Source organism: Oryctolagus cuniculus, chromosome 14 (genome assembly GCF_051225735.1).
Source record: "Oryctolagus cuniculus isolate XC-2025 breed Fujian yellow rabbit chromosome 14, ASM5122573v1, whole genome shotgun sequence".
In the NCBI taxonomy this organism is placed as follows: domain Eukaryota; kingdom Metazoa; phylum Chordata; class Mammalia; order Lagomorpha; family Leporidae; genus Oryctolagus; species Oryctolagus cuniculus.
The window spans coordinates 1,152,021-1,169,269 of record NC_142880.1 but is presented as its reverse complement, the minus strand read 5'-3'; the positions used below and the strand labels follow the sequence as shown (position 1 = coordinate 1,169,269).

Sequence of the window (17,249 nt, the reverse complement as noted above, 5' to 3'; positions counted from 1 at the left end):
GCTCAGGTGCAGTCCTGCCCAGACGCCTGCCTTTTATGGCTTTGTGTCTAACACGTAACTTCCGAGAACTTGCTGGGAAATACTAAAAATACGACATTCAGATCATCTGATGTTTTAGACCCAAACTGTGATGCCCACTCACTAACAGATATTTGAGTAGACTGCGCACATCCAGAAACCGGAGCTCCAGCCACAGACAGAGCCGATGAAGGAGCTGCCTGTCCCACACTTCTGAGTGCGTGGCACGCACCGCGGAGCCGCCGTCTCTGGTTCACGTTCACCCACGACTGGCACTTGCTCAGCGAGCGTGTGAGGGCGGACCTTTCCCTTCTCACGCCTGCCCTGCACTGTGTCCTGACCGGCCTGGCTGGTGACCGTGACTGCAAAGCCCTCACCCCTGCCAGGTGAGGCCGCCACCTGCGGTCCGGCCGTGCCCTCTGCCGGGGCGCGGGGAGCCCCTGGGACACAGAGGCTGCCCAAGGCTCCTGCTGCGTCCTGCCTCGGTGCCCGAGTGGGGACACACACTTGCTCCCGGGGGGAGGGAGTGTGGGGGACCTGTGGGAAGGGCACGTGGGCCCCAAGGAAGCAGCACCCACGGAGAGGGCTCTGGGCTGCTTCCTCGGGCCACTGAGTATCCGGGGAGAATCGTGGGCATGACCACTGTTGGACGCCAGGCAGGGGCAGCCCTCGTCGTCCAGAACGGGCTCAGCACACGACAGGCAGCTGGCAAGGGGTGCGTCCAGCTGTTTCCACCACGCCGACTTCCTGCCCTGTTTCCAGGGGTCCGCCTGCCCCAGACACAGCCGCCCGGGGGCTGCATCCCCACCCTCTGGAAGCACCGTGTGTGCCTGCGCTTCCTCGGGAGTCCCACTCTTCCCGCTGGGAGCAAGGGGCTGACGGGCACTCATGAGGCCTTCGGGGGAGAAACACAGGGCCAGCGCCCTGTGGACAGCTCGGGGGCTGGAGCGAGGCGCGGACGAGGGAAAGACCTAAGCACCCTCAAGGTCCCACGTGTGAAGGGTGAGTGGGCGCCACCCTCTTACACGCGTGTGCGGCTTCCACGTCACAGCCGCTGCACTGGGTGAGGGCGGCCCGCCCATCTCTCGGCCTCTCAGTCAGCTGGGACTGTCACAGGCTGAGTCATCTCTTTAAGGAATGAACCTGCAAGGCACCTTGAGACGCTCACAGGGGTCAACACAGGTCTACCTGACACGCCTAGGAGCCACACAACAGGCAGCCTCGGGGACTTCTGGAAGAAACCGCGCAGTGCACGGAGGACTTAGGCCACTGCGGCGTGGTTCTCCCTCCCCCGGGGCAGCAGTCGGCTCTGCGCTGGTCAGCGTCTCACACGCGAGTGTATTTCACTATTCACCAGCTCTGAGACGCGCTGCGTGGGTTCTCTGGTGTGGGACGGGCCCCGGCCCGCGCCCTGCGGTGGGCACTTACTTGATCAGGAGGCTCCGGCCGTCCACAGCCTCGCCGTCCCCCACGTCGTACTTGCTCGTCAGGGAAAGGGAGATCTCCGTCTTGGAGAGCTGGCTCAGCGTGTTTGCCCGGTTGGGGTCGTTGGGGTCAACGGCTCCCTCCCCTGCAGCGAAACAGCAAGGGGGTCAGTGGTCCAGCTCCCACGTGAGGATGACCTCACCACACGAGAGAGGCTGTGTGGGGACATGGGCGCTCAGGCGTGGGAGGGGAGGCCGCGGTCCTCACAACCCGAGTGTCCCGCACACCTGTGGACATTACGAGAACACAGGACACAGATCCTCCAAACGTGGTGCAGGTACGGACAGCACAACCATGGCCACAGAAATCCTTAGGAAACCTAGGCGGGGCCCGGTGTTCAGACAGGCTGGCAGGCGCTGCCCGTGGTCCGAGCCCAGCCCCTTTATAGCCCGGAGTGCGCACTGCGCAGCCCCGACGGCCTTTCCCCAGTTGCAGAGTGCTCCTTTGCTCTAGGACAGGGCACCCCAAAACCAACCCGAGCAGGCACAGGGGAAGGGACGGTCCTTACCCAGGAACGACTCCACGCTGGGCACCTCTCCCAGCGACGCCAGCAGCTCGCCCAGGGAGTCGTTCTTCTCGGGGGCAATGGCGGCCAGGTGCTGCAGCAGGAGCTGTGAGGGGAGACAGCCCACACAGGGGAGTCGGGTCTCAGCCCACTCAGGTGAGTCGGGTCTCAGCCCGCACAGGGGAGTCGGGTCTCAGTCTGTGTAGTGATACCCGTCAGCCCACACAGCCCACACAGGTGAGTCGGGTCTCAGTCTGTGTAGTGACACCCGTCAGCTCACACAGCCCACACAGGTGAGTCGGGTCTCAGCCCACTCAGGTGAGTGGGGTCTCAGTCTGTGTAGTCACACCCGTCAGCCCACACAGCTCACACAGGTGAGTCGGGTCTCAGCCCACTCAGGGGAGTCGGGTCTCAGTCTGTGTAGTGACACCCGTCAGCCCACACAGTGGGCACAGTCAGCTCTGCTGTAGGCACACCCGTCAGCTCACACAGCTCACACAGTGGGCACAGTCAGCTCTGCTGTAGTCACACCCGTCAGCTCACACAGTGGGCAGAGTCAGCTCTGCTGTAGTCATACCCATCAGCCCACACAGTGGGCACAGTCAGCTCTGCTGTAGTCACACCCGTCAGCTCACACAGTGGGCAGAGTCAGCTCTGCTGTAGTCACACCCATCAGCCCACACAGCTCACACAGTGGGCACAGTCAGCTCTGCTGTAGTCACACCTGTCAGCTCACACAGGTGAGTCGGGTCTCAGTCTGTGTAGTGACACCCGTCAGCTCACACAGTGGGCACAGTCAGCTCTGCTGTAGTCACACCTGTCAGCTCACACAGGTGAGTCGGGTCTCAGTCTGTGTAGTCACACCCGTCAGCCCACACAGCTCACACAGGTGAGTCGGGTCTCAGTCTGTGTAGTGACACCCGTCAGCTCACACAGCCCACACAGGTGAGTCGGGTCTCAGTCTGTGTAGTGACACCCGTCAGCTCACACAGTGGGCACAGTCAGCTCTGCTGTAGGCACACCCGTCAGCTCACACAGCTCACACAGTGGGCACAGTCAGCTCTGCTGCAGTGACACCCGTCAGCTCACACAGTGGGCACAGTGGGCACAGTCAGCTCTGCTGTAGTCACACCTGTCAGCTCACACAGGTGAGTCGGGTCTCAGTCTGTGTAGTGACACCCGTCAGCTCACACAGTGGGCACAGTCAGCTCTGCTGTAGGCACACCCGTCAGCTCACACAGCTCACACAGTGGGCACAGTCAGCTCTGCTGTAGTCACACCTGTCAGCTCACACAGCTCACACAGTGGGCACAGTCAGCTCTGCTGCAGTCACACCCGTCAGCTCACACAGCTCACACAGTGGGCACAGTCAGCTCTGCTGCAGTCACACCCGTCAGCTCACACAGCTCACACAGTGGGCACAGCCAGCTCTGCTGTAGTCACACCCATCAGCCCACACAGCTCACACAGTGGGCACAGTCAGCTCTGCTGTAGTCACACCTGTCAGCTCACACAGGTGAGTCGGGTCTCAGTCTGTGTAGTGACACCCGTCAGCTCACACAGTGGGCACAGTCAGCTCTGCTGTAGGCACACCCGTCAGCTCACACAGCTCACACAGTGGGCACAGTCAGCTCTGCTGTAGTCACACCCGTCAGCTGACACAGTGGGCACAGTCAGCTCTGCTGTAGTCACACCCGTCAGCCCACACAGTGGGCACAGTCAGCTCTGCTGTAGGCACACCCGTCAGCTCACACAGCTCACACAGTGGGCACAGTCAGCTCTGCTGTAGGCACACCCGTCAGCTCACACAGCTCACACAGTGGGCACAGTCAGCTCTGCTGTAGTCACACCTGTCAGCTGACACAGTGGGCACAGTCAGCTCTGCTGTAGTCACACCCGTCAGCTCACACAGCTCACACAGTGGGCACAGTCAGCTCTGCTGTAGGCACACCCATCAGCTCACACAGCTCACACAGTGGGCACAGTCAGCTCTGCTGTAGTCACACCCGTCAGCTCACACAGCTCACACAGTGGGCACAGCCAGCTCTGCTGCAGTGACACCCGTCAGCTCACACAGCTCACACAGTGGGCACAGCCAGCTCTGCTGTGGGCACACCCGTCAGCTCACACAGCTCACACAGTGGGCACAGTCAGCTCTGCTGTGGGCACACCCGTCAGCTCACACAGCTCACACAGTGGGCACAGTCAGCTCTGCTGTGGGCACACCCGTCAGCTCACACAGCCCACACAGTGGGCACAGTCAGCTCTGCTGTGGGCACACCCGTCAGCTCACACAGCCCACACAGTGGGCACAGTCAGCTCTGCTGCAGTCACACCTGTCAGCTCATACAGTGGGCACAGCCAGCTCTGCTGTAGTCACACCCGTCAGCTCACACAGCTCACACAGTGGGCACAGTCAGCTCTGCTGTAGTCACACCTGTCAGCTCACACAGGTGAGTCGGGTCTCAGTCTGTGTAGTGACACCCGTCAGCTCACACAGTGGGCACAGCCAGCTCTGCTGTAGTCACACCCATCAGCCCACACAGCTCACACAGTGGGCACAGTCAGCTCTGCTGTAGTCACACCTGTCAGCTCACACAGGTGAGTCGGGTCTCAGTCTGTGTAGTGACACCCGTCAGCTCACACAGTGGGCACAGTCAGCTCTGCTGTAGGCACACCCGTCAGCTCACACAGCTCACACAGTGGGCACAGTCAGCTCTGCTGTAGTCACACCCGTCAGCTGACACAGTGGGCACAGTCAGCTCTGCTGTAGTCACACCCGTCAGCCCACACAGTGGGCACAGTCAGCTCTGCTGTAGGCACACCCGTCAGCTCACACAGCTCACACAGTGGGCACAGTCAGCTCTGCTGTAGGCACACCCGTCAGCTCACACAGCTCACACAGTGGGCACAGTCAGCTCTGCTGTAGTCACACCTGTCAGCTGACACAGTGGGCACAGTCAGCTCTGCTGTAGTCACACCCGTCAGCTCACACAGCTCACACAGTGGGCACAGTCAGCTCTGCTGTAGGCACACCCGTCAGCTCACACAGCTCACACAGTGGGCACAGTCAGCTCTGCTGTAGTCACACCCGTCAGCTCACACAGCTCACACAGTGGGCACAGTCAGCTCTGCTGCAGTGACACCCGTCAGCTCACACAGCTCACACAGTGGGCACAGCCAGCTCTGCTGTGGGCACACCCGTCAGCTCACACAGCTCACACAGTGGGCACAGTCAGCTCTGCTGTAGGCACACCCGTCAGCTCACACAGCTCACACAGTGGGCACAGTCAGCTCTGCTGTGGGCACACCCGTCAGCTCACACAGCCCACACAGTGGGCACAGTCAGCTCTGCTGTGGGCACACCCGTCAGCTCACACAGCCCACACAGTGGGCACAGTCAGCTCTGCTGCAGTCACACCTGTCAGCTCACACAGTGGGCACAGCCAGCTCTGCTGTAGTCACACCCGTCAGCTCACACAGCTCACACAGTGGGCACAGCCAGCTCTGCTGCAGTGACACCCGTCAGCTCACACAGCTCACACAGTGGGCACAGCCAGCTCTGCTGTAGTCACACCCGTCAGCTGACACAGTGGGCACAGTCAGCTCGGTCACTGTGACCGACTCAGCAGACAGCACAGGGTGACACTTCACTGTTCACAGCTTCCTCCTGGTACCATCCAAGTCTTAAATACAAGCCTGAGATTTAATAAAAGTAGGGAACAAAGTGACGTTTTCCCCAGAGTGAAGTGCTTCCTCTCCTCAAGGAGCCACAGCCTGAGGTGTGCAGAAGCCCGTATCCGGTGAGACTGCACCTGTCTCCCACCTACCGTCTGCGCTCACCCGTGCGCAGAGAAGGCCCGCGGGGCGAGAGAGGCCAGGCAGAGGCAGACGTGCCGCAGTGAGCAGGCCTGTTGCCTCCAGAGCAAAGCAGGCGTCTCACACACTTCTCCCCTGCGTGTTCCGGTCTCTGCAGCAGCTCTTCCCACCTCTGGCCTGGCGCTGGACAGTCCCGGCTGGGGACGGCAGCGAGCCCTAGAGTTTCTTGCCCGGGACCCAGACTGGGTGGGTGGCTTCCCATGGCCTGGACCCAAACCCCCGGGGCTGAGTCAGGGCTGAGGGAAGAGGAGGGCGGGCACATCTCAGTCTCCAGGACTAGCACGAAAAAGCTGAAGCCACATTTGTTCTTTTCTTATTCATAATGACATTCAAACAATGTTTCCAACCACAGGGCCGAGGATTCTCCTGAGAGCAGACACAGCCGTGGATGTTTTGAGCAACTGTATCATCAGGCTCAGAATCATGACGAAGTCTGTTCTCTATTTTCAATCTTTTTTCCCAACAGCTTTACTGAGACACAACTCACACACCACTAAATCCACTAGTGCACTGTAGCCTCGAGGTTAGTCTCCACCTGTGGCACTGGCTCCCATATGAGTGCTGGTTCAAGTCCCGCTGCTCCTGTTCTGATCCAGCTCTCCGCTTACGGCCTGGGAGATCAGTGGAAGACGGCCCAAGTCCTTGGGCCCCTGCCTCTGCGTGGGAGACCCGGAAGTTCCTGCTCCTGATTGGCCGAGTTCTGGCCATTGCGGCCATTTGGGGAATGAACCAGCCGATTTTGGAAGACCTCTCTGTCTTTCCCTCTCTAACTGTAACTCTGCCCTCAAATAAAGAAATCTAATATATATGCAATGGTTTCTGAGACATTCTCAAGCTGTGCAGCCATCACTGCTGACTTCAGAACACTGTGACAACCCTGACAAGACGCGTGTCCCTCAGCAGAAACCACCTGTTGTCCATCCCTGACAGGACGTGTGTCCCTCAGTCACCACCTGTTGTCCTTCCCTGACAGGACGCGTGTCCCTCACAGTCACCGCCTGTTGTCCCATCCTGACAGGACGCGTGTCCCTCACAGTCACCACCTGTTGTCCCTCCCTGAAGGACACGTGTCCCTCACAGTCACCGCCTGTTGTCCCATCCTGACAGGACGCGTGTCCCTCACAGTCACAGCTTGTTGTCCCTCCCTGCAGGACACGTGTCCCTCACAGTCACCACCTGTTGTCCTTCCCTGACAGGACACGTGTCCCTCAGTCACCGCCTGTTGTCCCTCCCTGCAGGACGCGTGTCCCTCAGCAGTCACCGCCTGTTGTCCTTCCCTGACAGGACACGTGTCCCTCACAGTCACTGCCTGTTGTCCTTCCCTGACAGGACACGTGTCCCTCACAGTCACCACCTGTTGTCCCTCCCTGACAGGACATGTGTCCCTCACAGTCACCACCTGTTGTCCATCCCTGACAGGACGCGTGTCCCTCACAGTCACCACCTGTTGTCCATCCCTGACAGGACACGTGTCCCTCACAGTCACCACCTGTTGTCCATCCCTGACAGGACGCGTGTCCCTCACAGTCACCACCTGTTGTCCTTCCCTGACAGGACGCGTGTCCCTCACAGTCACCACCTGTTGTCCTTCCCTGACAGGACATGTGTCCCTCACAGTCACCGCCTGTTGTCCCTCCCTGCAGGACACGTGTCCCTCACAGTCACCGCCTGCTGCCCATTCCTCCCAGCCTCTGGAAGCCACGACTTTCCAGCTCTGTGGATCCAGCTGTCCCAGGTGTCTCACAGGAGTGGACTCTGCCAGTGTGTGCCTGCTCTGTGACCACCTCATGCTACTCAGGGGTCATCTGTGCGTGCAAGTGTGACTACCCCCCCCCCCAGGGCTGGCTGAACCCCTGTCCGGGCCGACCAGTGCATCCATGCATCTGCCACTGAACGTGGGCTGCGGTGAGTAACGCGGTGTGAACGGGGGCACTCCCACCACTTGCACTCTGCTTGCAGCTCTATGGTGACCCGTCCGGAAGCGGAACTGCTGGGTCACGTGACAACTGCCTCCGTGGTTTCTGAGCGGCTGGCGTGCTGTCCTCCACGGTGCCTCACCAGTACCGCCCGCTCGGACGGACCCGGGGCTCCATTCTCCTGTTTCTCTGCCCGCGCTGGTTGTTGTCTGCTGCTGCTGTTCTGTGACAGCGGCTGCCTGGTCCTGCTGTGGTTCTGACCTGACATGCCCTGGTCCCGAGACGGCACATCCGTCAGGTGCCGTGCACTGCTGGCACGCCTGCAGGGAGGCTCGGGCGTGGCTGCTGCTGAGACGCAGGGTTCTCTGCAGAGCGGAGCTCTTACCCCTTCACCCCTCCCCGCCCCGTGCCCTGGCTGCCTTTCCTGTGGCTGTGCCCTGTAGGGTGCACGGCTGATCTTACACGGAATTAGTTATCTATCTGTTCTATCACTGAGTTGCAGGAGTCCTTCCCACGCTCTGGCTACAAATTCCTTACCAGCTTATTGGCAGTTATGTCCTCACAGTCCACCTCGGGGGCCCCTCAGTTTCCGGACAGCACTGTTTATAGCACACACGTGTTCAGTGCTGATGAAATGTTATGTATGTCTTTCTTCCGCTGACTCTGGTGTTTACATCTACGAATCTGCTGCCAGAGCCCAGGTCCCAGCGATCTGCGTCTGTGGTTCACTCCGAGAGTTTTGTTGTTCTTTTCAGCTTTAGCTCTCACTCTTAGGTCCATGATGCACTTGGGTTCATTTCTCATTTTCTCATTTCTCATTCCCACTCTGTCTCCATGTGGCGATCTGCTTGTCGCAGCACCGTCTGTTGCTGTTCTTTTCCCATCCAGCTGTTTCAGCCTCTGCTGAGAACGGGCCACACACACCACTTCTTTGTTGACGCCCCAAGTGTCCACCTGCACCCCAGTACAGTGCCACCTGGACAACAGCTTCTGGGTCTTCTTTCCATCTTTGTCATTTTTTTTTTTAAAGATCTGTTTACTTATTTGAGAGCTGGAGTTAAATAGAGAGAGAGGCAGAGAGAGAGAGAGGTCTTCCATCCGCTGGTTCACTCCCCAATTGGCCGCAACAGCTTGAGCTGAGCCGATCCGAAGCCAGGAGCCAGGAGCTTCTTCCGGGTCTGCCACGTGGGTGCAGGGGCCCAAGGACTTGGGCCATCTTCTGCTGCTTTCCCAGGCCACAGCAGAGAGCTGGATCAGAAGTGGAGTAGCCAGGATTTGAACTGGCGCCCAAATGGGATGCCGGCACTGTAGGCGGTGGCTTTACCCGCTACGCTACAGCACTGCTGCCACCTTTGTGACTGTAAAGGGCAGCATTATGTGCTGAACCCCGGGCTTTAAAACAGCAGATGCTCCGGACCCCTCCCCCCACCCCTGCTGCCTGGAGCGTCCACAGGAGAAAGCCCCTCGCGGAGCCTGGGCCCAACAGCGCCCACGTGTGGCTCTGCCGCTTCCTAGACTTCCCCAGGGCCCCTGCGGACGGCACAGCAGGGAGTACTCGGTTCCAAGCTGAGAAATACGTGCTGCTGTCACAAAGGTTCACACAGCGATGGGAAACGGGTGACGGAGGTGACAAAGAGTGACGTTGGGATGGGCGGTGCGTGCGGTGTTTTTGGGAGAACATAACTCAGACGAGAATGAGGTGAGCACGAGGCTGGGGCAACGCCTGCTGGCCACCTGCACACGTGCGCCTCGGTGGCTTCTACACCTGCTCTGAGGATCACGGAATAGAAACCCATCCAGACTCGGGCTCTCGCATTCCTCACAGTGGCAGGCGTGTGGCCCCGAGTGACAGTGCTGCACAGCCCGAAGGCTGGGGACACGGCCCCAGTGCACCTCTGCTCCCAACCCAGCGCACCAAAGAATTCCAAGCCAGCCACGGCTGGGCTCTGTTTTCAACTCTTGTGGACAAAAGGAGCCGCAGCCACGGAGCAGCAGGGGAGCCGCTACGGGGACACTCTCCATGCTGTTCACGGCAGTCTCTCCCGGCACACGCGGACTCCGACCACGCCTTCTGCACGCGCAGGTGCTGGGCTTGGGGACGGACCGGGCGCCACAGAAGCTTGCGAGTCCTGCGCTGGCAGGCAGTCTTCCCTGTGAGCTGCGTGTTTCTTCATACACGTGTATGGTGGAAGGGAGTCAGTCCTCTCATCGATGAAGAGGCACTAAGAGCTTGTTGCAAATATCAGAGAAGCCAAAGCTACACCAGGGGCCGCCGTGGTGGCACAGGGGGTGAAGCTGCCATCTGGGACACCTCATCCCGTGTGAGCGCTGGGTCGAGTCCCGGCTGCTCCACTTCTGACCCAGCTCCCTGCTAATGACCTGGGGAAGCAGTAGAGGATGGCCCAAGTGCTTGGGCCCTGCACCCACGTGGGAGACCCAGATGGAGTTCCAGGCTCCTGGCTTTGGCCTGGCCCAGCCTTGGCTGTTGTGGGCATTTAGGAAGTGACCCAGCAACGGAAGATCCTTCTCTGTCTCTCCCTCTCTCTCTCTGTAACTGCTTTCCAAATGACTGAATGAAGGAATGAATAAATGAATCTTTAAAGAGCCGGCTGTGATCTTTCCTCCCGGGCCACACTGAGGCCTCAGTTTTGTGCAGCAGCTCGGTGACGGAGTCTGGGACATCTGCTGTATGCAGCACGTGCAGGCCCTCTGAGAGGCGCCTCTCCACTGTGCTCCGTGAGCCCCAGAGCCGGGGGCCCAGAGCCGGAGCCTAGGAGCCCCCAGGCGCTCGCCAGGCCGCCGCTCCGAATCCGGGGCCGGCGAGTACCGGAACAATCCCTCCGTCGGCTTTCAAAACCATTTTCTGAAACTGAATTCCAACTGGACTTGCAAACGACGTCCCGGTGCTCAGCTGCTCTGCTCACTGTGAATGCAGGAACACCCACCCAGGCCCCTGCCTCCCCCAGCCCTGGGCCCCGGCCACAGCCGAGCCTGCCCCACATCCAGGGCTGGGGGGAGGTGGCCTGCTCCTCACAGTGGGGTTTCCAGCTCAGGCAGGAAGTCTTCTTCCTGCTGTCGGCCCCAACACAGAGCGGACGGCCTCACCTCCCAGAACCGGACGGGAAAAGCCGGGGGATTCCCGTGGGCACAGGAGGCACCTGGTTCCGGCAGGCGGACAAAGCCCCCGCCCTCACGGGCCGCCTGGCTTTGTGACCGGATCTTGTCCAGCCAGGCTTCTTGTTTGGGGGAGGGGTGGGGAATAAAACAGTGGGGAGCTTGAAGGACTTGACTGGGAGCTGGAGCGCATCTGTACAGTGAGCCCTGTGCAGGCCACACACATCTGACTGCACACACACGTGTGACTGCACACACAGGCCTGACCCACACATCTGACTGTATATACACACATGTGACTCACACATCTGACTGCACACACACATGTGTGACTGCACACACAGGCCTGACCCACACATCTGACTGTATATACACACGTGTGACTCACACATCTGACTGCACATACACGTGTGACTGCACACACAGGCCTGACCCACACATCTGACTGCATATACACACGTGTGACTCACACATCTGACTGCACACACGTGACTCACACAATGACCCACATATCTCACACGTGACCCACACATATCTGACTGCACATACACACGTGACCCACACATCTCACACACGTGTGACCGCACACACACACCTGACCCTCACACGTGTGGCCCTGCGCCCGTACCGAGTGTGTGCTGATGATCTCCTCGATGGAGATGTAGATGACCGGCTTGCTGACCATCACCAAGTCTGTGTACTTGTCCACGTTGAACTTCTCCTCAGGCTCGGGGACGTCACACGCTTCTTTGAAGTACTTCCTAAGCCAGGAAAGGGCTTCAGACAGAGCCGCAGCTGTGGGCTACACAGTCTTGGCTGGGGGTGGGGGCACCTGGGAGCCAGGCGTTTGGTGCTGGGGGAGAGGCCTGGCCCAGTCCTGGCCATGGCAGGAATCTGGAGAAGGAACCAGCACATGGGAGATCCCTCTCTCTATTTCACTCTCTCCGCCTCTCAAAGAAATAAAATTAAGGAAGCAAAACCAAGGCAGGGAAATCTGAGTGACGGCCAGCGGTGCGTTCTGCAGTTGCTCCGGCGCCGTCTGGCCCGGCCCTAACTGTGGAAGCCGCATCTGTGGTTCTGCACCTGGCCCCGCTCCTCCCACGGGACTGGACAGAGCTGTGAGGGCCCCAGGTCCCGTCTGCGACTCGAGGTCACCCGGTTCTGGGCAGCTCACCTCAGAGAGGCTGTTCCTTAGGAAATGGGCTCTGAAATTCAGATAAGAACGTCCAGAGGGCTAATGCCTGGTCTGGGAGGGCAGCCTCTGAGACGCTGCTGGAGAGAAACTCGGGCTTGCTGCTCTAAGTGGCCCAGCCCTGGGCCTGCAGAGCTCCGGGGCCCCTGTGACAAGCATGGGAGCCAGGCTGGCTCCCTTCTCAGCCGACACGGGGGCGGCTGTGGCTGAGGGAAGCTGTGCTGAGGCCGACGACAACCACTGCCCTGTGCTTGGACTACTGTTCACTCGAACGCAAACAGATGGACGTGTGAAACGCCAGGTGCTGCGACCACTGGGAGGCGAGTCCATTCTGTGAAGCTGTGGCCATCTCACAGGCCTGAAGTCACCCCGGGGATCTCTCCGCAGCACCCGCTCCCACCTGCCAGGGCACAGCAGGTGAGCAGGTCCTTCCTCCCTAACCTGGCAGTGCCTGTGCACGGATGCCGGGACACACGGACAAATTCAGAGATGGGAGTGGGCTGGGGCCTCGGGCCGCTGACAGACGGATGGGGTTGGGGAGGCAGGGAGCTCTGAGGGCCCTGAGCCCCCGCAGGCCACGTGGGAACGGATGGCAGCCGAGAGCAGGAGCTACGTCGGCATCCTGAGCGCCACACACCCTGGGCCAGGGGAGCCGGGTGATTCCCAGAGTTCCATGCTGATGTCACCACAGCCACACCTTTGTCCACAGAGCAGTCCCTAACCAAGGGGGCACCAAGGAATAGGAAGTGACTTTGATGTGCACACGGAAAGAGACCAACTTTGGTCAGCTTCCCACAGCCTTGCCTGGATGCTCCACTACCCCAGGGCAACGCAAGGTCACGGCGTCTGTGCTTAGGGTAAGGTTGGGGACTGAAGAGGACCTGCCCACACACAAACAGTGAGGACCTCCTCACAGGGGACAGAGGGGACCTGCTCACACACAGGACAGAGGGGACCTGTACACACAGGACAGAGGGGACCTGTACACACAGGACAGAGGGGACCTGCTCACACACAGGACAGAGGGGACCTGCACACACACAGGACAGAGGGGACCTCCTCACACACAGGACAGAGGGGACCTGCATACACACAGGACAGAGGGGACCTCCTCACACACAGGACAGATGGGACCTGCTCACAGGGGACAGAGGGGACCTGCTTACACACAGGACAGAGGGGACCTGCTCACACAGGACAGAGGGGACCTGCTCACACACAGGACAGAGGGGACCTGCACACACACAGGACAGAGGGGACCTGCTCATACACAGGACAGAGGGGACCTGCACACACACAGGACAGAGGGGACCTCCTCACACACAGGACAGAGGGGACCTGCACACACACAGGACAGAGGGGACCTCCTCACACACAGGACAGATGGGGCCTGCTCACAGGGGACAGAGGGGACCTGCTTACACACAGGACAGAGGGGACCTGCTCACACAGGACAGAGGGGACCTGCTCACACACAGGACAGAGGGGACCTGCACACACACAGGACAGAGGGGACCTGCTCACATACAGGACAGAGGGGACCTGCTCACACACAGGACAGGACAGGGGGGACCTGCTCACACACAGGACAGGACAGAGGGGACCTGTTCACACAGGACAGAGGGGACCTGCTCACATACAGGACAGAGGGGACCTGCACACATACAGGACAGAGGGGACCTGCTCACACACAGGACAGGACAGAGGGGACCTGCTCACACAGGACAGGACAGAGGGGACCTGCTCACACACAGGACAGAGGGGACCTGCTCACACAGGACAGGACAGAGGGGACCTGCTCACACAGGACAGAGGGGACCTGCTCACATACAGGACAGAGGGGACCTGCTCACAGGGGACAGAGGGGACCTGCTCACACACAGGACAGAGGGGACCTGTACACACAGGACAGAGGGGACCTGCTCACACAGGACAGAGGGTACTGCAGGACAGAGGGGACCTGCTCACACAGGACAGAGGGTACTGCACACACAGAAAAGAGGGGACCTGCTCACACACAGGACAGAGGGGACTGCACACACAGTACAGAGGGGACCTGCTCACAGGGGACAGAGGGCACCTGCTCACAGGGGACAGAGGGTTCCTGCTCACATACAGGACATAAGTCACCCACAAGACATCGACTGCATGTGGTGGGTGGGACCAGGAGGCAGCCGGGCCTGTTCTCCCTCCTCTCCCCTCCCATGCCTGGTGGCAACCACAGAAGGCGCCCAGCTCTGGCAGACGCCCGTCCTGTCTACCCATCCACCGCCTCGCAGTGGCCTGTCACCTGAACTGCTGGTACGTCTCCGACAGGTAGCTGTTCATGGACGACAGGTGCTCATTCTCCCCCTCAAACAGCTTGTTGGAGGCCGCGTGCTGCAGCACCTTGGCCACGGAGCCCAGGTTCCGGCGCTGGTCGGGGCTGATCTGGCCCCCGGCGGTCATGTCGATGATGTCGAAGCCGTCGGGGGCCACGATGGCGGGGTTCATGTAGCGGTAGTAGAGCAGGTTCCCCACGACCTGCCCATTTGTGAGACAGAAATGTACACTGTGGGCGTTTTGCTTTGTTTGTTACATAATCTTGTCTTAGTTACATTTCCAGGAGAAATCAGACCACTTCTGATATCTTAGCTACATTTCCAGGAGAAATCAGACCACTTCTGATACGATCCCAACAAGGAGCTCAGCACAGGCCATCGAGGTGACCACACACTGGGCAGGCCGTGGAGGTGACCACATACTGCATAGGCCATGGAGATGACAAACTGCCGGGCAGGCCATGGTGGTGACCACACACTGGGCAGGCCGTGGAGGTGACCACACACTGCATAGGCGATGGAGATGACCACAAACCGCCAGGCAGGGCATGGTGGTAACCACACTCTGGGCAGGTCATGGAGGTGACCACACATGGCCAGGCAGGCCGTGGAGGTGACCACACACTGCTGGGCAGAATGTGGAGGTGATCACACATCGCTGGACAGGCTGTGGTGGTGACCACAAACTGGGCAGGCTGTGGAGGTGACCACACATGGCCAGGCAGGCTGTGGAGATAACCACACACTGGGCAGGCCATGGAGGTGACCACACACTAGGCAGGCCCTGGTGGTGACCACATACTGCGTAGGCCATGGAGATGACCACAAATCACCGGGAAGGGCAAGGTGGTGACCACACACTGGGCAGGCCTTGGAGGTGACCACAAACTGCCAGGCAGGCTATGGTGGTGACCACACACTGCATAGGCCATGGAGATGACCACAAACCGCTGGGCAGGGCATGGTGGTAACCACACTCTGGGCAGGTCATGGAGGTGACCACACATGGCCAGGCAGGCCGTGGAGGTGACCACACATGGCCAGGCAGGCTGTGGAGGTGACCACACACTGGGCAGGCCGTGGAGGTGACCACACAGCACCAGGAGAGCTAACGGAAGCTTCTGGTGAGAAATGCGGCCTCTCTCCCCAGGCGCTCATGGCAACGCACTTCAGTGGTGCCTGGGCTCTCCAGACTACCCCCAGCCGAGCAGCAGTCCCGATGGCCACTGCACCACCAGTCACCCGGGCCGTCTCCCGACGTGGTGGCTCCTCCCCGGGTGAGCTAAGGCGGGGCCACCCCCGGAAGTCTACCTTCAACAGCTCATCCTCCGAGGCCTCGGGGAATTTCTCATGGATGGAGTTCTTCAGCACTTTGGCTACATACCTCAATCCATAACTACATGGAAAACAGATGACAAAAGAAAATCATGGAAAAGGCTACGCGAGGAGGGGACGCAACAGCCGCCTACAAAGGAAACAAAAGGCGAGATGGAGATGGAACCCCAGGACTCCGCGGACGACGGCCATGCGCTCCAGAGGCGAATGCAGCCGATCTTTAGAGAGCGCCCGCGGGGAGCCGCCAGCCTTCACCCAGTGCCTACGTCACACGGTGTTCTAGATCTTTCCGCCCAAAGGTGAGAGTGGCCACAAACACAACTCACGGCAGGAGGTCAAGGGAGGAGACGATGGAGCTGAGGACGCGGTCCGTGACCCGGCGCAGGTTCTCGATGGACGTCTCCAACCTGGTTTGGACTTCGGGGTGTGTCAGGGCCTGCTCGGTGGTGACGTCGTAGGGCAGGTTGCTGAAACACAGGCCCCCGGGGGCGGTGCATGAGGGCTCCTGCCAGTGGGCTCCACACCCAGCTTCCCACAGGGCCTGGATTCGGCCCACCGACTCCAGAGACAAGATCGCCAAGTGGAAGGACACCCTGAGCACAGACAGGGCCTCTTGCTCTGAGGGGACCGGGAGGGGCTCCAGGCCTCCCTGCTGGGGCCTTCCAGCAGAAGAAGGGGCACACCCAGCTAACAGAGACCCAGCCAGCTTGCTTTCTTTTCATTTTTTAAAAAACTTATTTGACAGATAGACAGTGAGAGAGAGAGAGAGACAGGGAAAGGCCTTCCTTCCACTGATTCACCCCTAAATGGCCGCCTCGGCCAGAGCTACCCCGATCGAAAGCCGGGAGCCAGGCGCTTCTCCTGGTCTCCCATGGGGTGCAGGGCCCAAGCACTTGGGCCATCCTCCACTGCACTCCCGGGCCACAGCAGAGAGCTGGCCTGGTCATTTGTTCTGATTACAAAAAGCAATCTGTCCATTGCAGAAAAAAGTATGTATTTGCAAACAAGAAACCACCACCGACACAAGGACTGTCAGTTCTCATAGCTCAGGGCACAGCCGTCCTGGAGCTTCACGTGTGCAACTAGCCGAGCCTCATACACCCACAGTGCACGCCCCATACACACCCTGTGAGTTAACACACAGTGCACATCCCAGACACATCCTGTGTGTGTGTCTGTGCATGTGAGGGTGTCATAGTGTGCACACCCCATACACACCCTGTGTGCATGTGCATGTGAGGGTGCCACACAGTGTGCACACCCCATACACTCTATGTCTGTGCATGTGAGGGTGTCACACAGTGTGCACACCCCATACACTCTATGTCTGTGCATGTGAGGGTGTCACACAGTGTGCACACCCCATACACACCCTGTGTGTGTGTCTGTGCATGTGTGGGTGTTACACAGTGTGCATGCCCCATACACACCCTGTGTGTGTCTGTGCATGTGAGGGTGTCACACAGTGTGCACACCCCATACAG

General features: G+C 59.7%; 1 protein-coding gene across 1 annotated transcript in view; it reads right to left on the bottom strand.

Moving 5' to 3' along the window:
- Positions 1-17,249, bottom strand: part of IQGAP2 (IQ motif containing GTPase activating protein 2) — a 187,791-nt gene that overhangs the window by 15,586 nt on the left and 154,956 nt on the right. Inside the window, 6 exon segments of the mRNA NM_001082161.1 lie at positions 1,447-1,588; positions 2,012-2,114; positions 11,546-11,678; positions 14,400-14,632; positions 15,742-15,826; positions 16,092-16,232. Of these exon segments, the coding sequence (NP_001075630.1) occupies positions 1,447-1,588; positions 2,012-2,114; positions 11,546-11,678; positions 14,400-14,632; positions 15,742-15,826; positions 16,092-16,232 (837 nt within the window).